Below are 20,152 nucleotides of genomic sequence, written 5' to 3' on the forward strand. Positions count from 1 at the left end.
GCCATGTGCCCAATATCTTAACCTCATCCTGCGATACAGATATGGAGGAGCGATGCAGATCAAGAGGCAGCTGATTAACATTGATGGGTTCCCACCTGAGAAATGTGCCAAAGCATCCGCCTACCTTGTCAGTGCAGTCTTCCGCAGCATCTCAAGTATATTCAATAGCTCCACTCACATCCGGGTACGCTACACACACTCATGTTGGTGTCCGCCAAGTAGGTTCTTACTTTCAAAGGTGTTCACTCTATAGTGGGGTTTTTTTGAGCTCTTCATGTTGAAGATAAAGCTCTACACTTTCCACGGGTCAAGGTTGCACTTGATGAAGCTCTGATCAATCTTGCTTGACGTTGCAAAAGTCTGCAGACGTTGAATCAATGTAAAAATGATAGATTTTGCTGTCTGGGATTGCAGCGAAATTAATTAAACAAGTTAATTGTTGCTGGTGCTCCTTTTTGATAAGAGCCAGTTCCCCTTCAAGTAGACGATTTGTTTGTGTTGAGGTTTCAGTACCAGAAGGGTTTCATTGGACAATTTCTTTCCACAGGAATGGTTCACAGGCATCGCCACTTGTATGGCCAAGGGGGGTAAGTCCATGGAGTGGAGAACCACCATGGGGCTGCTTGCGGTGCAGCCCTACTTCAAGATGAAGACGCACAAGGTGGATTCGAAAGTGCAACAATTCTCCTTCATGAGTTCGACTCTCGTGCCGAACGTATCCAAGCAGAGCAACGCCTTCCCTCCCAACTTCATCCATTCTCTGGACTCCGCCCATATGATGCTGACGGCCCTCCACTGCTACCAGTGAGTAACCCAGACAACCAGCCATCATCTTGAAGCTTTACTTTTTGTTTTCTGGTGTTGCTGCCCCCAGAGTTCCCATTTTCACACTAAATGGTAAAATCAGGAATTTCAAAATTAATTCTGAAAAAGTACAGATTGCGTTTAGAATGTTAAGTTTTTGAACTAAATTCTGTAATTTGGAAAGGCTTTGCAAGGTATTTGTACTGACAGTCAAACATAAAGCTATTCAACTTTCGTTTTCAATGCAGTGCGTTCTTTTCTATGATACTGACTGATTGATTGATTGATTGATTGAATCTTTATCCTCGGACTGGGAAAGCTTCTTGCAGAGCTTAATCCTGGCAGTTTCGCATACTTGTAGAGGCTTCGCATCACTGACGCAGGCCCGGTTACCGAGATTAACAGAGTGAAGTTTCCGATTGTTGAAGTCTTGTTGCCGGGGAATTATTCCATCCATTAGATGCCGCTGAATGGAGAGCAGTCCTTAACGTGCGTTGCTCAAGCGCACACCCCGAGAGTCGAACCAGCGCCGCTTGATCTTGAAGTTTCTTCGTTCCAGAAGTGACGCGCTAACCAATTGAGCTATCGGGGCGGACAAAGACAAAAGAAGGACAAAGGACAAAGACTGTTTGTTGCACTACTTTCGTATGGGGATTAATGCCCGTTGTGACGTCACAGGCGCGGTGTTGTGTTCTCTGCGGTGCACGATTGCTTCTGGACGCACGCGGACACGGTGGACGCCATGAACGAGATATGCCGGGAGCAGTTCATTGTCCTCTTCGAGGAACCGATCTTGGAGCAACTGGCCTCCCACCTGACTAAGTTCCTACCTCAGGACGGTGAAGACAAGAACCAGGACTCCTTCATCGCGCCCCCCCAACAGGAGACCCTCCGCCACCTCCTTCGCAACATCCCTACAAAAGGGAAACTGAACTTGAACCAGGTCAAAGAATCGACTTTTTTCTTCTGTTGAGCACTTGTGTGCCCATCAGCACACTGATGGGCATGACTGAGCCAACCCCGTCGTTCCTGGGTTCAGGCCCCACATATTGCAGTGCACTTGCGGAAAGTCACCGATCGGTTCTTGTTCACACATCGTTGCTTATTATCTAACGCGGAGTAGTTTATTCGATGATGAATCGGACGCGGCGATGATATTTCCCAACAATGTGATTCGTTCTCATTTCTCAAAACGTCCAATCGCTACAAAGAAATTCCATAAATGCGAAGTATTTTGTTGCGAGCTTTTGTGATTTCGTTTTTCTCAGTAAACAATTTGGGCGTGAAATGTCGGACGGGGGCTTGGAAGAACCGTTTAGAGCTGTGGGCCTGAATTTATAAAGAAAACGAATTACTCACAAAAGCTACTTGCAATCAACAACACTTCATCTTCATGGAGCTTCTTTGTGGTGGTTGATGTCTTGTGAGTTCACACATGGCGCGTTGTCCGTCACAATGCGATGGTTGTTTGCTTCTAATACAAAACATTCACAATGCGATGACCGCTTGGTGGCCTATTCCTAATTGTTCCTTTGGAGAGCTTCTGGATCACGGCGAGGTAGACCTGGCACAAAGTAACCAAGCGTTAGTCATCAATCTTGGAAGCCGGTGGCTGACTGCCTGGAAAAGTGGCTTGAATTGTGCCATTTGTTACTTGTAGCAATTTATGGAAGAATATTTGGAACGGAGACGGAGTCCCAGGGGGAATCCCTAAGTTATCTTTTAATAACTTACCATTGTAAGTAATATTGAATCACCTTCACCCCCCTCCTACAATTTTCTTTCTACGTCACTGATTTGCTCTTCAGATTGCCAATACAATATTAAGATTCAGGCCACGTTTCCAGACAGCCGTAGCAAAAAATGTTGTTTTGGAAACTACGAGCAAATAAAAATTGTCTTATACTTTAAGTGAGCCCTTTGAGAAATAATTGTTCGAAAACACTCAACCGTGTCCACCACTGGATGCCTTCCCACAGACTTTAGCATATACCAACTTGCTCACCTTTCCTCGGGAACATTGGCATCCAGTCCCGTGGGTCGATCGTCGGGTATAGCATCACCATGACAACCGCGTATAACGTCACAAATAGGGTTTCCAATATTAAAAGCGTTTCTGTGTATCCAATCGCTACAGATGCGAGCCTGGAATGCAGATGGCTGCGTCACAGAAAAGTCGTTCGTACCTCGCCTATTGTAGACAGCTCTCCGTTCAATGCAGTTGGAGCATGAACCCCAAGAGTGAATCGGTGAACGAGCATGCGTTTATATCACAAGCTTCTACTGCCGGGGGTGTGTAGCCTACCTGTTGAATCATTACTTCACACAGCAAGAACTTAAGCAACGATCATGCTGCTAAAAGCGAAACTCAATCAGTTGCATTAGGGCTTAGGGAACGTTCAAATATTACGTAACGCCTTCGAGGGGGGGGGGTTCATGCAAAGCGTTACGTTAGCGTCACATCGGGGGGAGGGGAGGAAATTCAAGCAAAACGTCAAGTAACGCTTTCAAGTATTCAGCACAAAATGGTAGTTTTTTGTGCTGAATTTGTAGTGAAAAAGCGTTACATGGGGGAGGGGGGGGTCAAAAATTCGGAAAAAAAGCGTTACATAATATTTGAACGTTCCCTTAGTTAACGGCGAAACAAGCTGTGGCTTAATTGCCAGCGTAAAAGCTTTTCATATTGCATCTAAGCGTGAAGAAAATTAAACATGTTTCCAGCTTGCAGAAGGCAAGTTCTGGACCAGTCAAAGATAACAACAAGCCACAAAACATGACTGAGAGATGCGTGACCTACCATTTGAATGATTTGACGAGTTCAAACGTCATCCCGTACATGATGGTAACCGCACAACAGAACAAGCTGGCCGTTATCAGCCCAAACCACGTGACACATAGGAGGAATTCAGGAGAGTACGCTTCCTTATCTGAGAGGGAGTCTATCATGCTGAATGGCTTCCTAATCTTATCAACGGATCGCGATAGACGGGCATGGGTCCGCTGGGTGGAGGCAAAGAGGCAAGTGTTGGAATGATCCGATCGATTTGCGATGTTCCGTCTGAAATTAAAATCGGAAGAAAACAACTTTACATTATGGGAATCTTTATCCTCAGACTGAGAAAGTTCCTTTAAGAGCTTAAACCTGGCAGTTTCGCATACTTGTAGAGGCTTTGAATCACTTACGTAGTCCCGGTCGCAAAACTTTTTTTTCCCACGACATTTCTGTCTCATTGATTCTGGTTACTCTAAAAGTAAGATTTTCCAAAAGTGTTTTGAGAGATTGGTTGATTCAGATTGCAAAATAACTATTTGCCAATGAAATTCTGCAATGATAATAAAATATAAGCTTTCCCTAACCCTACTTTTTTTGAAAAGCTCTTGTGCACCGCAAAAATTAATTTAAAGAAAAAAAAAGTTTGACTTCGACGGGCGTCGAACCCGCATTCTCACGATCACTAGGCAGAGGATGAAACCACTGAACCAACCGTGCCAACGAGAAACCGTTGCATTCACACCTTTTTAATACAAACTTTTACCAAAATATGTAAATGAGACAGAAATGTCATGGGAAAAAAATTTTGCGGCCCGGTCACCGAGATCAACAGAGTGAAGTTTCCGATTGTTGAAGTGTTGCCGGGGAATTATTCCATTCACTAGTTGCCGCTGAATGGAGAGCTGTCCTTGTAATGCGGTGCTCAAGCGCACACCCCGAGAGTCGAACTAGCGGCGCTTGATCTTGAAGATTTTTCGTTCCAGAAGTCACGCGCTAACCAATTGAGCTATCGGGGCGGAGGCAGCGGGTTGTTTGTCGTCGATGTGTTTAGCTTAAAAGCTGCACTTCTATCTCTATTTTCAAGAAGTAATTTGACATTGCAGGTGTATAGCCATAAAAGAAATATTTGAAATGAAAGAGAAACCGGTCACGTTAGAGGAAATTGCCTTCTATGCTTGTGAGCAGCACTTGACTTAATTTTGCGTTTGAAGTAATCCACTTAAAGCTGCGCAATCATAATAAGTCTGAGTTTATGGATTCGTGCGAGGGCCACATATTCTGAATGTCACGCAATAGAAAGTGGTTGCGCTGCAGCGAATTAGCTATTTTTTGTCCAAAAGTTAGGCTATAGGTTAGTTGAACGTGGCTACATTGACCCATAAAAAATGAAAGGTTTGAATATTAAGCGGAAATACTTGCCCGGCGGAAGGGAAGAGCTTCATTTCCGACGGAAAAGCCTGAAGAGTAGACGCGTCCGTTTCTGTGGCTTCCGCCGTGTAGAAGCTGTTCAGGCTCAAGTCAGAGCATACAACTTCAACAGAGGAAGCAGGAGTTTGGCTGCAGCTTGCAAGTTTGTAATAATTCGGTGTGTTCTTGAGCCAGTACTCGATCACCTCGTCAGGTGACATGGATAGCTTCTTGTATGTGTCTTCACTGACGAATTTTCGTTTCTTTGTGATTTGCTTCGTCAACACAGAACTACTTTTGCTTCTTTTTTCATCACTCTCTCTATCACTAGCAGTCGGGGAGAGCTTCTTTTGAAACTTCTTCTTTCGCGCATGCAGCTTACGCAGAAGATAAAGCTTTCTCAGGTTTCGCGCGTTATCTTCTACTTTTGATTCGAGATCTTCGCTTATCTGGTCGGGCGATTTCGTTCTAGGGACGATCGAGATCGCTTTCTCGTCGTGCTTGAGCATCGCTTCTCGCGTCAGTTCTTTGTTGTGATGTTGCCGAGTGTCTTCTGCGTGGCTTTGTTCTTGACAGGTCACATCTTCTGTTGACATCACAATGGACTCCTGCGAGTGTTTGTTCGACGACGGTGGTCTGCTACTTTTTTGATTGTCGGCAAACGAATCGTACTCGCTTGAGAAACAAGGGAAAGTGACAGACTTTGATAAACCGCTTTCGGAACTTTTTTTCTCGCTTCCGCTCCTATCTCTTGGTCGTGTTCTTGTTGTCTTGAAAGTCTGAGCATGATTATAGCAGATCGCGATGTCCTTCCGGATGCGAGGTCGGAGCTTATGGTTTTCATTGATTGTCTCCCAATGAGATTCACTGAGACAATTATCGCTGCTATCTGATGACGTGTCGCCGTTTGACGCGGTCTTCGCCTTCTGCGGGTTCATTGTCGGGCGCTTGATGGTGAACTCGCTGCGACTCGAACCCGGCTTTAAGGGAAGCTTCCGTCTGATTGGATGCACCGCGGATTGTTTGAGGAAGTTGTCGATGTCGCTCGGACTTGTGTCGAGATCTGCGGCAGTGATGAAGCCCTCTGCAGGTTTGTTGGAGAAATGTGGCTCCTCATCATCATCCAAGTCATCATCATCCTCCTCATCTATTCTTTCCAGAGATGGTGGAGTATTGTAGCTTCCGGAACTACGGCTATGTCTGCTCTTCTTTCTCGAGGTTGGCACCAGGGACTTTTCAAAGATTTCCTTTGAGGTGTGTTTGACCCGCTTGGTTTTGGAGCTGTGGGGCTTGTTTGGTTTCATCGGAAGTCGGCGTCGAATATGCCCCGGAGAGTGACATCGAGCGGGAATATTAACTTCGCTTTTGGAAATTAAATTGTCGGAATTAGAGGTACTTTCTTTCCCCCGCTCTTGAGGAGGGGTACAGAATGTTTTAGAGCTTTCCAAAGTCTTGCAATCTTCAAAAGATGCATTTTCTCCAACAATTGATTCTGACTTTCCAGAGTTACAGCTGCTTTGTGAGAGTGACAGTCGCATTACTTCTTCTCGGCTTTTCTTCCACTGAATGGTGGGAGCAAAGAAGTTGTCGCTCCCGGTCCCAGAATCATTCTTGCAGCTTCTTAACTTTGTTGTTGCTGACTTATAGGATCCTCTGCTGCTTTCTGCAGCTTTCCTTCGAGAAGAGTTCACTGGTATTGCTCTAGAAGGTTCCCTTAAGATTCCTTTCACACACTCGCTGTACAGATAAGGCTTCATTGCCCAGCGCGACAACTTTTCAGCAGTTTGCGCTTGAGAAAACTCTATTGCAGTGCTGGCTTGACTTTTTCCAGAATCGAGCGTGAACGATTGCGAGTCGGCTTTCACGTGGGCTTGTGTCATCATAGGGTCATTACAAGAGCTTGTATCCCATCTCGAGTTGGCTTTCCATTCCCGCTGCGAGCATCGAGAAATGGAATTCTGTTTGATTTCGGGGAGTTTTCCATGGACCAAGTCCTTGATCGGCCTTTCACTGTCCGGTACCGGGTCCAGTACCTGGGGTTTGTAATCTGAAAAATCGTCCAGACGGGGCTTGGTCAGTTCATGGTCACTGCTTTTGTAAAGAACATTTGCGTCTATCTCGGTCTCCTTCTTATTGCTGTAGTTTAGCTCGCACGATTCCCCTTTGTCGAGTCCTTGCTCGTCGATACTTGATGGAGGCTTTTTGGGTTTGGAGATGCGGGTTCGATTCCTGGAAGGCTTGTTTTTATAAAGTTCAGTCGGACTTTTGCGCCTGTCAGATTCCTCATAGTCAGCATCACCAGGAGGAGTTTCAAGGGAAGAGAAAGATTTTTGCTCTTTCGGATAAGTTTTCTTTGTCTTTTTGAACCGGATACGAAATAGAGCGGAAAAGAGACAGAGCAGCGGGAAACTCAGAACTCCACTTATAACGCCTGAAAAAAAAATGGTTGGTTGTTATGAGAGAATCACACAGCAGCTCCCTCTTGATGAAATACAAGCTGAACAAGTTTAAACGCATGGTGTTGACCATAGCTAATAGTGAGAAGGACGTTTAGATGCCTCAGCTATCAAGCAACTTCCCTTTTGATTTATTTGACGTTTACATTAGACAAGCAACACCTGGTTAACATTTCACACATCTTGCGTATGACATACGATGATTGTAGGGTGGTATCAAAGCCAATAGCGTATTTGTACCTCTAGACCTGCCACCCAAATGAATTGCGTCGCCAGTTGTGAGATGGCAGAGCAGATTACACCAATCCGTGTCATCTGCATTCGATTTAGGATAAAATGTTGCCAGTGAAGACTCACCGATGACGGCCAGGTCCATCGTATCTTCGCAATGTTCGTCTGGTCCTGCAATGTTGTGGTAGTGGAGGTAGGACGCAGGAAGCATCACCATGAAAATGTCCAAGAAGCATAAAGCAATTCTCTGGATGCGACTTAGATTTTCGTGTTCCCAAGGCCGCATTCCGTATAAAGAAAGCCACAAATGTCTGTTATGAAAAAAAAAACGCAAGTGTTTAATGACGTAATAGTTGAGAACAATATCTTGCTTATTACCTCATGTGTGGCACAAACATAGATACCTGCACGATGCGAACACACAACTACCCTGCAACAGTGTATAGCCGGTATCTAAATTGTCTAGTCGGTATCTAAATTGTGTAGTAGATATATAAAATGTGTAGACTAGTCTGTATTTAAAGTGCGTAGCTGGTGTCTGAAGTGTGTGGCCTGTGTTTGAAGTGTATGACCGGTATCTAAGGTGTGTAGCTGGTACCTGAAGTGTGTAGCCGTCCCGATACTACAGTACCACGCGCAGTCGGTACAACAGCAAACACTTGAACGTTTAAAAAAACATTTCAGATCAACAAGCCGATGAACAAGTTCACACAATCGCTGAGTTTAACTGTAGAAAAAAATCAGTACACTCAATCAGTCAGTCTAGGAAAGTATAAATTTGTTAAAATATTGATTGGCGAAGCTTGAATAGACGCTTGTGATCCACTTAAAATTCCCATAACACATCACCTGTCTAAGATGAAGTTCTTCCACTTTATCGCGAATAAGCATTTGTCGCTGAGGAGTTGGTTCTTCGTGGAAGTTTGGATGACATGCTCCTCCATCGTCGTCAGACATTGGTTGCAAAGTATGAACCAGCATTGGTTCCGTTCAAGATCCTTGACAGCCATTCTCCGCAAGTTCCTGCAATCAACACATCACTGTGATGTCAGTGGACAATGATTGTGTTGTAGTAGTGAACTTAAGGGACAATGCGTGTAGATCATTGTGTTGTATTAAGTGGACGTGAAGACAAGGGTGCCAATCATCGTGTCCACCTTCAAGTGTGTCAATATGTGTCTTGCCAAAGGAGGCAGGGCCGGTCATCGACTTTGACAGAGTGAAGTTTCCGATCGTTGAAGTGATTTTGTCATTAAATTATTCCATCCACAAGGTACCGCTGAATGGAGAGCTATCCTTGATATACATTACTCAAACGCATACCCCGAAAATCGAACCAGCGTCTTTTGACCTTGAAGTTTCTTCGTTTGTAAAGTTAAAAACAGCCACTTGCCCTTGAATGGCGTCGAACCGACACCCTTTCGAGTACCGGTGATCTCACAAGTTGGTTATGCAGCCAGCCAACATCATGGCGTCCACCAGTGTTTCTGAATCCAAGAGGAAACCAAATCATTCTTACCATCTAGGACTTGGCCCTCCATCATCCCTCCAGACTTTCACCGACTCGATGTCACCAAGACGACGACGCGTTGTGACGCGAAAGGTGACGGCACTTCCTCTCTTCAACACCGTGGCATCCGACCTCTGGATAAAGATTATTGTCAATCAAACAATCACTTGTAGCTAATATACACGAAGTATGGAACAAGGTATTCCATATTTCCAAGAGATCGCTTTCTAGATCTAACCACAGTTAAAAACTATTAATTTTAGCATTTGTTACGTAATCAATAGATGTTTGTTTCCAAATTATTGTAAAATCAAAGCCGCTGTCAGGCCGCAGAGACAACCAAAGCGAAGCATTTAATAATTTTCCTGTCACTCGTCTTCCCACTCGATGACGCGCGGAATTGATTCAAATGACAATGAACCGACCTGACCTGCAAAACAAACGCATCGCTCGTGTGTTCGCTCCCGATCAGCTTTATGAAGACTCTCGCTGTGGAACCGGACGAGACAGACCACCCGGTGTATGACGTCACCAGGTACCGGTACTGGTCACGAGGCGAGCTGCTGGTCACATGGATGACGTCATTCTGTCAAGATAGTGCCCGAAGTAAGCTGATGATGTTTGACTGCATTGTCATGTCATAATGGTGAGTTGTCCTTTCTTGTATTTATGATTGAACCATGTTTTTTAATGATTCAATAAAAGCGAAGGAAACTTTTCATTATGCTTGTGATCACAAACCAACGTCATAAACGTCATGGAGCAACGTCTAAACAACAATTGGCATTCTTTACTAAATAAAAATTAACACATTTCTACATTTTCAAGGCATTTTATAGCAAGAATAGAGGAAGACACAGGTTATTCGTCATCCCACGATCATAATTAATAAACCACATCGCATATGAAACTAAAGCACTTCACCTTCTTTCCTTCCATCTTGTCCTTTCCCTGGGCCCACTTGCACAGCAGCAAGCAGAGGGCAGCGGCAACAAGCACCACCCCCACCACTAGAGGGTTGTACATTCCATGTTTGCAAGTTAGCTGCAAAACAGAAAACCATTGGCATGGTGCAGATAATTCAACAGGACCCGGGTTCGAACCCAGCCTAAGTAATATGTTTTTTTTATTTTGTATACAAAAAATTGCCAGACACCAGGAATTACAAGTTTTCAAATATTCCTGCATTGTTACCTAACAATGGAAGATACCTTGATTGTTTCGCTTGGGAAAAGGACTAGTCTGGTGGCAAACAAAGTGGGGAGGAGATCCTCCTTGTTCTCTCTGTTGCTTCCACGCTTGGGAGTGATAACCGGAAAGCGATAGCATTCACACGTCATAGAAGCCGATGTCCTGTTGCTGATTGGCTGAAACACCATGTCGTATACGTCACATTTAAGACAACTCTTGAAGTAGACAAACCGTTTAATGATATGACGGCAGTGAATACTGGATGACAAGTTCATTCCAAATTACAAAACTGGCATATGATGCATTCCAATACACAACATCTTGTTGCAGCAGACGGGGGTTGGAATGGCTTCAAAACAAATATAGCTGCCCCCGTTTTCAAAAGATATTATTGTGAACAGAAAGGTCAGATTGACAAAAGATATTCAAACAATATTCTTGGCCTGCGAAAAATACAGAAGATCTTGAGCCTAGTTTCTGCTCGGGAGCCACCGCTGTTATCAAATTAGTGTTGCCCGATGATAGCGCTGAAAATAGAACCTGCGCTTCTGAAAGTGGCGCTGCCCCAGCTAAAAGTAAAACTGATCAATTTCTGCATAAATTGCTTTGCAATATTAGCTACCAGTCGATGGGAAGGTTTGAACCAGGCAATACTGGACAAGTGCTATCAAGATTGAAATGAAGAAGTTAGACCACAAGCTTGTGGCAAATGATACACTAAACTTCCAGGACACGTGGTCGGCAGCTATTGGTTTATAAAATACATGACGTGACAGACATAATTAATCATGCATGCAATGAAGCTGCGGAAGTAACATATAGCGAGAGAATAGATCATGATGGAAGATAAATGTTCGTTGAGCCTGTTATTCCAAACCGGCAAATCAGTTCCTTTCTAAAGACGTTAATTCAACGTAAAAAAGAACCGATTGGTTATTTCAAGATAAAGAGATTTCAGAAACAATAAAACTAAGATACCCTGCAATAGTCGTCATTCCAATCGGCAATGACGTCATCCCAGTAGAGGCAATTGACGAGATAGATGAAGATCTTCATCTCAAGCATCTTAATGTCCGCGTTGAAGTCCGAAGACAAGTTAGCGCGCGCGGTCAGTTTGTAAGTCGAGGTGGTGGGGAGGAGGTCCTGGACCGGGAACAGCCAATCGTGGAATCGCGCTGAAAAATTCGTGAACTATTGATTGTTTGTTTATTAGGCAGGGCCGGATTTAGCTGATGGGGGGCCCGGGACACTTTTAGATCGGGGGGCCCCCGTGCAAAAAATTTTTTTGCGCCTACGGCGCGAAAAACCATCTCTACGTCTACAGTAGCATCAGTCCAGTACTGCACAGCATTTTGCAGAAACTTTAAAGGCCAAAAGGAAAAAAATAACACAAAATCACATTTTTTTCCACATAGGGGGGCCCTTCAAAAGTCGGGGGGCCCGGGGCAACTGCCCCCTCTGCCCCCCCCTAAATCCGGGCCTGTTATTAGGTCAAGTGGTAGATAAAGCATTCAACATCACAAACCGTTCCAGCTCAACACTTCTTGATTCAGAACACCGACAATAATCTTCACAATATAGATTTTAACGATCTGTTTTAGCCTGATGCTGATAATTCGCCGTGGTAACAGCGGATTTCAGTAGCTTTTGAAACACTGTTCTCTAGCCATGTGCTATGACAAATGGCGTTGAAGTCAGTGATTCGTTGTTAGTCAGTGATTCGGCTCTTTTGTTTGTTAAGTTAAAACAAGTTTGTCAAGTTAAAACAGGTCGTTACACTCAACATTGTGAAGTAATCAACGACCAAGCTGATAAAAGCAAAACTCAATCAATTGCACCTACAATAAAGTTCGACAATTTTTTTCCGATGCGCTTGATATATTCACCCATTAGTAAAGTTGGATATCGTTAACGATTTGCCACGTTTTTGGTATTTTCATTGTTTTTACTTTTCACTACGAGAAACTAAACAAACAACTTCAACTTTGAAATGAGGGATACCAACCTTTTCTTTCGAATTTCTTTCTCATTATAAAGGTCTGGTCGTCTTTGCTTTGAAAAATTAACGACAATTTCTCCACATCCATCCCAGAGTTGAGTATCCCGATCTTGAACAATGCTCCTTGCAAGTTCTCCTGAGGATCGATTGTCACTGTGACGTAGTTGGAGCCTTCTGCGTACACTTGTGACGTCACATTGTCATGTTTGGTAAAGACATAAAAGTTCATGATAGAGGGGGCGATCTTTTCGGGGGGCAGAATGAAGCTCGATTGAAGCTTGCGAGCATTCTTTGACGAAACCGGTTTTGGGTGGTTCAATCCGGAAGTGATGAAAACGGATGTGACATCATTGACCCTCCTCTTAGTGGTGTCGAAGTTCATGATTGAGCCATCGTACTTGTGGACCTGGGTACAAGATGGGTTAAGAAGGATTTGGGTGCAAGACGAGGTAAAGAGAGTACAAAACGTGGTTGGAAAGCACAAGATGGGGTAATTAGGGAGGCCTGAGTTAGAAATAAACTGACCTAACTTGTTGAACAGTTTTACAAAACTTGAAGCACCAAAATGTCATGAACCATATGAAGTGCCAAAATTGTGTCATCACAATAAATAGATTCGGTTTCATAAATAGATTTGGACCTGGGTACAAGATGGGTTAGAAAGGGTCTCGATGAGATGGGCTAGGAAGGATTTGGGTACAAGACGAGGTAGGGAAAGCACAAGACAGGGTAGGGAGAGCACAAACGGGGAAGGGAGAGTGCAAGATGGGGTGGGAGAGCACAAGATGGGGTAATTAGGGAGGCTTGTTAGAAATACAGTGACCTAACTTGTTGAACAGTTTTACAAAACTTGAACCACCGAATTGTCATGAACCGTGTCAAGTGCCAAAATTGTGTCTTCACAATAAATAGATTCGGTCGCTTGCTGGAAGTCACGTCTTTAAAAATGGACAATTTCGTGTGGTCTTTTTTATAAGCGCAGCTGGCCTTCATGTTACTTATTGTTATTATTCAACTATTCATTGACGTTTAAACAACGTTCTCGCGCACATACCTCGACATTGATGACGTCACCGGTATGGATGGCGTTCAGGTTTCTTATGGTCACTAGAGGCATCGTGCTTGTTTTTTCGCCTAAAAATAAAAAGGGCAGAATTTGCAATAGATTTGAAAAATAATTTAAGAAAACATTGAGAGCAAAATCCTCCGCATCCTACCGTGCTTGTGCAGACGGAGGAAGGAAGCAGTCATTCCATCTTTCCTGAAGGTCGCTGGCCGCTCTTTGGGCATCACTGACGTCATAATGAAGTTGCCGAATGCGGCGAATCGTGACATTTTTTCTCGCTTGACACAAAAATTAAATATAAGAAAAACTTTGATCAAATGTAATTATTGCTGAACCTCTCTATGATTCTATTTAACTCAACTTCATGGCTGCATTCAAATGTAATCCACTTCTATCAATATTTTATCTTGGAATTATTATCTTTGAACTTTTGTCAGTTTGCACAATCGTTGTTTAAAAGTGTGGAGCAACCTTACCACTTTCGGATCTTGATAGTTGGCGCCGAGTCAACATTAGTATGGTCATTATAATCGTAATTGTCATTATAATCGTAATTGTCATTATAATCGTAATTGTCATAATAATCGTAATTGTCATTATAATCGTAATTGTCATTATAATCGTAATTGTCATTATAATCGTAATTGTCATTATAATCGTAATTGTCAAATAGAAGTTTGAATAAAACAAAGATATAATGCAAATATGATGCTACAAATTTATTGTGGCCAATTTTCAAATGTAAAGTTTTCTTCGTCGTGATATTTCCACTTACCAAGGTCGCGTTGAGATGACGCGTTTGTATGATGTTTGATGCCGTGGCAGCACATGATTGGACCAGAAAGGTGATGTCATCGTGCTGGAGGTGTCCATGGAGGAACTGCTGGATCTTGGACAGAAATGACCACAAGGCGGCCTGAAGACAGATGAAGAATTATGACGAAATAATCACAAGCATTGTTTGATCACAGTTTAACCTCACCATGGAGTCTGTGTTGATCAGGTTGGTATTGGCAGTGACGTGGTTTAGTACGTCACAGGTTTGCTTAACACCCTCTACCGACACAAGTTTAATGATGGACAGCTCTTTGATGGCGTGGTTGATCTGTGAAAATAAACAGTGGTCGGTCGTGGTTAAGACTGAGGTCAATAAATATGTTTTAAGAGATAAACACTCTTTCAAAATTTCACCCTGGCACATCTGTATGCTTGCGGCAAAAATATATCAACCATCAGATGTCACTGAACTACTAGCAAAGAACTTTGTCAAGTATACACGCAGAGTTGAACAATCGTTGCTGGTATTACTGTAGGTTAATATTTTTTAGGTCAAACAACCAGGTATTGACCAATTGAGGCCCTTTTTGTTATGTCGTCATTGATTGTCTAGGACGAAACACGCCAGCCACATTTTGTGATGTAACCATCACGACAATCAGGCACGAAACCCATTGTGATTCACGTTCGTGGTTTTGGATCGGCGCTCGAAATCCGGCCAGTCAAGCTATACGCTTCAAATTTAACGATCTAACAATATAAGTAACAAATACAACAATAAGAGTAAGAGCTGTGTCAGTAATGGTTGGTTCGAAGATCTCAGAATTCTTTCAGTTAAAGTTTAAATGCAAATGCCAAGATAACTTTCTGTACCAACGAAGTAAAATGAAACGTAAAAGGTCAAGGAATTGCAGAAAAGAACTTTGATTTGTAAAGATTGTTATTTGTCTATGCTTGAGATTTTTGAAATAAGTGGAAATGGCTCACAAAGCTTCAGTTGTTCTCAGACAATGATCAACCCACCGTTGACATTTGAGTGACATAGCCGTCTGGAAATGACGTCACGGCCTGGACCATTCTCTGCAAGTTCCTGGACTTTAAGGCCAAGTAGAAGTTTTTAACAAACAAAGCCTGAGTGGTCCTGGGTGCGATATACGTCTTGACACGCATGACCGCACACGATTTCATCATGTTGCAAATCTTGACAAGGAACATTATTTGGTATGTGGAGGAAGGAGACAGAACAATGTCTTCAAGGGAAGGATCGAATCCATGCTGGAGGAGCGGATTCTGCTTCTCTAAAACGAAGGATGCAAATAATTAAAGTAAGGAAAACAAGTCATCAAGAATTGTATAAACTCTTTGTTTCTTAGTTTATGCAAAATCATTGAAATCTCAGAACGTGAAATATTCAATTAAGTTACATGGCGACCATTGTTACCGTCATCCAGGAGGAAGAACTTGTAGACAAGAGATCCATTGTTGTTGTCATGGAAACCGGAGCAGACGACGCTAAATTTAGTGGAGTACGCGATGGCGGCCGGGGGGCTGACAACACATTTCCCTCCTTCGGGAGTGGGCTTGTGGCGCAGGTCAAGGGTCACAATGGAACTCCCAAAATTGTTTGAACCTACCAAGGGAAGACAAGATTACTCAAGTAAAATGTTTAAGCCAAGTAGCGAGATCAAAAGGGAGCAATGCACAATGAATGCGCTGAAAGCTTATATATACTGTAGTAACTAAGAACTTTTATAGGTTTAAATTACTTTTTCTTGACAAAATGTTAAATCTTAAACTACAAAATTTAGTTTTGTCAAATATTTAAAAATACGATAAATTTAGTGAAAAAGAAAGGCAATCATTTTGTACAGGCCGATGAAAATTATCATCATCAACAGTATCATAGCCGATGCGGCCTTTGATGAACTAGATGCTCAGTTCGTAAATTTTTCCAATGTTCCCTTTGTCGTGCAGTATCCCAAAGTGTTCTTTGTTGGCTGATTGATGTATTTCGTTGAAAATTAGATACAAATGTTGTTCGTTGCCTGCCACGAGCATGTCTCCCGAGAAAGCGACCGCTTAGACAAAGATTTTCGAATTCTTCTTTTCTGATGATGTGACCGAGAAATTTGAGTTGCCTTTGAGTTATGTTGTTCAATAGTTCCTTATCTTGATGTACCTGGTTCAAAACTTCTGCATTTGTGATGTGATCAGTATATGAAATCCTGAGCATTCTCCTGTAAAACCACATTTCAGCTGCTTCAATGTTACGCCTAGTTTCTGTGTTGAAAGTCCATGTTTCACAACCATACTGGAGAACAGACCACACTAACACTTTGAGAAGTCGCACCTTCAGAAGAATAGAAAGCTTGCGATCCAATAAAATAGGTCGTAGTCTATTAAAAGCGTCTTTAGCTAGGCCTATTCTTCTTCGTATCTCTTTCTTACATCGTGCGTCCGCTGTCAAGAGAGAACCAAGATAGTTGAAAGAAGACACTTGTTCAATTGTGTTGCCTCCCTGGTGAAGTACAAAGTGGGGTTCAGGACTTTGTTTGGAGATAGTCATGCATTTTGTTTTTTTGTCATTAATTTCAATTCCATATTTTGCACTGATGTCTGAAGTTTTGTTAATCAGTGTTTGTACACCGTCCGGGGATGTCGCTATGAGCACAGTGTCATCAGCATAGCAAATATTGTTTAATGAGATGCCGTTCACTAAAACTCCCTCATCAATGCCTTCTATTTCTCTGAGAATCATTTCACTATACAAGTTAAACAGATCTGGTGACATCACACAGCCTTGTCTGACCCCACGTTGAATTTCAAAATATCCAGACAGACCTTCCGGTAGGCGAACTGCAGCTTGTTGTTGGTAATGCACATTCTTAATTATGCGCAGGTCCTTGTCATCAACGTTAATGTTATTCAGCATCTCAAAAAGCTGTTCGTGACCAACTTTATCGAAGGCTTTTTTGAAATCTACAAATGCTAGATATAGGTCTTGTTGGACTTCGACTGCTCTTTTACCAAGCATTCTCATCGTAAAGATTGCGTTGGTTGTTCCCATGTCTTTCATGAAGCCAAATTGATTGCCCCCTATTTCTGGAAGCAATTGCCTTCTTAAGCGTTGGAGGATGATCTTTAGCAGCAATTTCACAGTGTGTGAGATCAGACTAATAGTGCGATGTTTGTCACAATCAAGTGTTCCTGGAACTTTGGGTAGTGCAATGAATACTGATTTCAACATGTCCTCAGGAATCACACCACTTTCATATATTCTGTCTAAGAGCTTCCATATGATGTCTATTCCTTCTTCGTCCAGGGCTTTAAGCATTTCCACACAGATTTCATCTGGCCCAGCTGCTTTTCCTGTTTTCATTTGATGCAAAGCCCACTTAACTTCGGCTTTCAAGATCGGTGGACCTGTCACATCTCGAGATGCGTCTTCAGTAAGCTTGCTTCTGCTCGCATCCCGAAAGAGGTCCTGTATATATTCCTCCCATCTCTGAGTTACATCTTTTGGGTCATGAAGGATGTCTCCATTTGCCGCTCTGATACACTTCGATGTTGGTGCTGATTTTTTGCCTACAAGCTCGTTTATCTTTTTGAACATGTTTTTCCCATCAAGTCGAAGTTTTTCAATTTCTAGACATTTTTCTTCAAGCCATTTTTCTTTAGCTTTATGACATTCTTTTTTAATTTCACGGTTTACTAAACGATATTGTATTGGATCTTGTTTCAATTTACGACGTTTGTCCATTAAATTTCTTATTTCAGAATTGAACCAATAAGTTGAAGTTTTCTTGCTCTGGTCCATCTTAGGAATATTAGTGTATGCGGCTTCCTAACAGTCGAATGGTACATTCCAGTAAGTAAGATGAAAATTATAATTTCTAAAATTAGACCACAAAGATTTTTATTTTAAAATTGAAAAATTGTCCACTAAGAAAGCGCAGGTAACCATTTGGCGAGTAAATCATTAAAGATTCGGGTCAAATCCCTTGACTGTAATAAGCTATTAACCTGTTTATGGTTAGGTAATAAAAAAATTATGTCGTCATAATTTCAACCACATCGATTGTTTTTTTTTATAAAATACCTCGAACAGACAAACTGTTGCTTTCCGCGGGCGACAGATTCTGCAGAAGAACTTCATCCAGTTTACAGAACTCGCTATTTTCACACATTTCCATGTTCTTTATGCTTTTACCACGTAGCAACATCCAACGATAGCTGGTGCAGTCGGAGCAGTCCAACTGGAGAATCAGTGGAAGTTGAGGAAACAGGAGGCGATCGCAATTGGAGAAACATCTGTAGCACAATATGATTGTTGAGGTTTTTAGATTGTTTCGGCATAGAAGAATCAATTCATTAATTAATACACAACAATCTATCACATGAAAGCTCAAATAAAAGAGCAGGGAGTAATTAAATCAGAATCGTAGCCTATAACTAAATACCAGCAACCAACCCTGCTGTCATGTAATGGAGGCGCGTCCATACCAATCTACGATTTCAGCCATTACAAATCGTCATCAGTCGCCGTAATTGCTGTGGCCTATAATAGCTCAGCATATCAAGCTGTTGTGCCAGACCACAATAAGTAGACACACAACTTTGCAAAGTAGCGGATTAAAAGAAAGTTGGCAGCTTTTTGCAGACACTTGAATAATGGATATTCATTGTGTGCTTGTTTGAATCTTGAAGCAGGTTACGTGTGCTGTGTCAGCAGAGCTGTATTATGTGGCAGTTCCCGTGCATAACGCCATCCAGTCAATCAAGACGGATGAACTATTGTTTATAATTTCTGCAGGGTCACAGGACCTAGATAACAGCAGTTAAGCACCTAGATAAAATTTACTGTTTGCAGTTATGGACGCTCTTGGCTTACGCCGATTGAGCACTTTACTGGAGGCACCTTGCTATGCATTGTGCAAAGCTCACTGCTTGCGGTTTGAGCACTTTGGAAAGGTTGGTAGTACAGTAGTACCATTTTTGGAGCATAGGTTCCACAAATGGGAAAATGTCATATGAAGGTTTTTATCTCCGTGGCCATACCAGTGCATCTATTGCACTGAGGAGGCCGGAAGGTCGAAACGGTGTGCACTGTCTGCAGTTAGATAATTTATAAATGGGGTTAAGTTTTAGGATTTGCTTTCAAACATAACAACCTCATAACGGTTTGTAAACAAACATTATAACCAAAACATCATAACCAAAACAGTTGTAACCAAAATATAGGTCATCATACCTCAGAGTCATCATTGGAGCTGGGTTGGATTGCAAGATAATTTCCTGGTCGGAGAAGCTTTTCTCGTATCCATTCTGCCACGAAAAAGCCCGGATGTGATAATGATCACGTTTTGTCAAGTTTGTAGTTGACAGCTTCAGATCTTTGGAGCTGGACAAGTAAAGAGTGTTGCCCCATCCAAAACAAGAACCTAAACACAGGAAAGTAAATGCTACGTCAGTGAGTTTGTCGCCTCAAAAGTGACGACACGCGGTGTAGGCCAATAGACAAGCCTGAATATTTCAAGATCTTCTTGCTTTTAAGACAGCAATTCAGGCAACATCTCCTGACTATCAAGTTTAACATATTAAAAAGTATGACGGGTATCCATTTAAATGTAGCATATTTTTCAACTTATTAGTTTCATTGTGGAACAACAAGTCCGTCGAACAAACCAAACGGGCACGAGATAAAAGACATAGAATTCATATTTTTTCAATAAAGTATTGAAAACTTTTTTGGATAAAAAACCGAAAGATATACTTGAAGAAGACGATTTTAGCAACTTTTTTGATATACTATTCTTGGGAAAAGATTCGGTAAGATTTTCAAAAAATCTAGCTAAAATTGTCAAAAAAAATTCGATTGTGACATTTACCCTGTAGCCTATATAGAACGTTCAAAGTAGGCAGATATTTCCAACTTAAG

General features: G+C 42.3%; 2 protein-coding genes across 2 annotated transcripts in view; one reads left to right on the top strand and one right to left on the bottom strand.

The window, feature by feature from the left end:
* The window catches only part of LOC145785489 (DNA-directed RNA polymerase, mitochondrial-like), a 15,956-nt gene extending 13,591 nt beyond the window's left edge, over window positions 1-2,365 (top strand). Inside the window, exons 9-11 of the mRNA XM_082597138.1 lie at window positions 40-184; window positions 548-804; window positions 1,483-2,365. Of these exons, the coding sequence (XP_082453264.1) occupies window positions 40-184; window positions 548-804; window positions 1,483-1,777 (697 nt within the window). The 3' untranslated portion in view covers window positions 1,778-2,365. The remainder of the gene's footprint in view (window positions 1-39; window positions 185-547; window positions 805-1,482) is intronic.
* LOC145785488 (uncharacterized) overlaps window positions 2,078-20,152 on the bottom strand; it is a 27,163-nt gene continuing 9,088 nt past the window's right edge. The window contains exons 8-27 of the mRNA XM_082597137.1: window positions 19,466-19,655; window positions 18,314-18,525; window positions 15,656-15,844; window positions 15,238-15,512; window positions 14,420-14,542; window positions 14,213-14,353; window positions 13,589-13,715; window positions 13,426-13,505; window positions 12,378-12,777; window positions 11,351-11,547; window positions 10,393-10,548; window positions 10,106-10,225; window positions 9,612-9,767; window positions 9,191-9,315; window positions 8,521-8,694; window positions 7,798-7,982; window positions 4,997-7,415; window positions 3,602-3,862; window positions 2,810-2,949; window positions 2,078-2,368 (exon numbers count right to left, since the gene is read on the bottom strand). Coding sequence (XP_082453263.1) covers window positions 2,325-2,368; window positions 2,810-2,949; window positions 3,602-3,862; window positions 4,997-7,415; window positions 7,798-7,982; window positions 8,521-8,694; window positions 9,191-9,315; window positions 9,612-9,767; window positions 10,106-10,225; window positions 10,393-10,548; window positions 11,351-11,547; window positions 12,378-12,777; window positions 13,426-13,505; window positions 13,589-13,715; window positions 14,213-14,353; window positions 14,420-14,542; window positions 15,238-15,512; window positions 15,656-15,844; window positions 18,314-18,525; window positions 19,466-19,655 — 5,714 coding nt within the window. The 3' untranslated portion in view covers window positions 2,078-2,324. The remainder of the gene's footprint in view (window positions 2,369-2,809; window positions 2,950-3,601; window positions 3,863-4,996; window positions 7,416-7,797; window positions 7,983-8,520; window positions 8,695-9,190; window positions 9,316-9,611; window positions 9,768-10,105; window positions 10,226-10,392; window positions 10,549-11,350; window positions 11,548-12,377; window positions 12,778-13,425; window positions 13,506-13,588; window positions 13,716-14,212; window positions 14,354-14,419; window positions 14,543-15,237; window positions 15,513-15,655; window positions 15,845-18,313; window positions 18,526-19,465; window positions 19,656-20,152) is intronic.

This window comes from Aplidium turbinatum, chromosome 16 (genome assembly GCF_918807975.1).
Source record: "Aplidium turbinatum chromosome 16, kaAplTurb1.1, whole genome shotgun sequence".
Classification (NCBI taxonomy): Eukaryota; Metazoa; Chordata; class Ascidiacea; order Aplousobranchia; family Polyclinidae; genus Aplidium; species Aplidium turbinatum.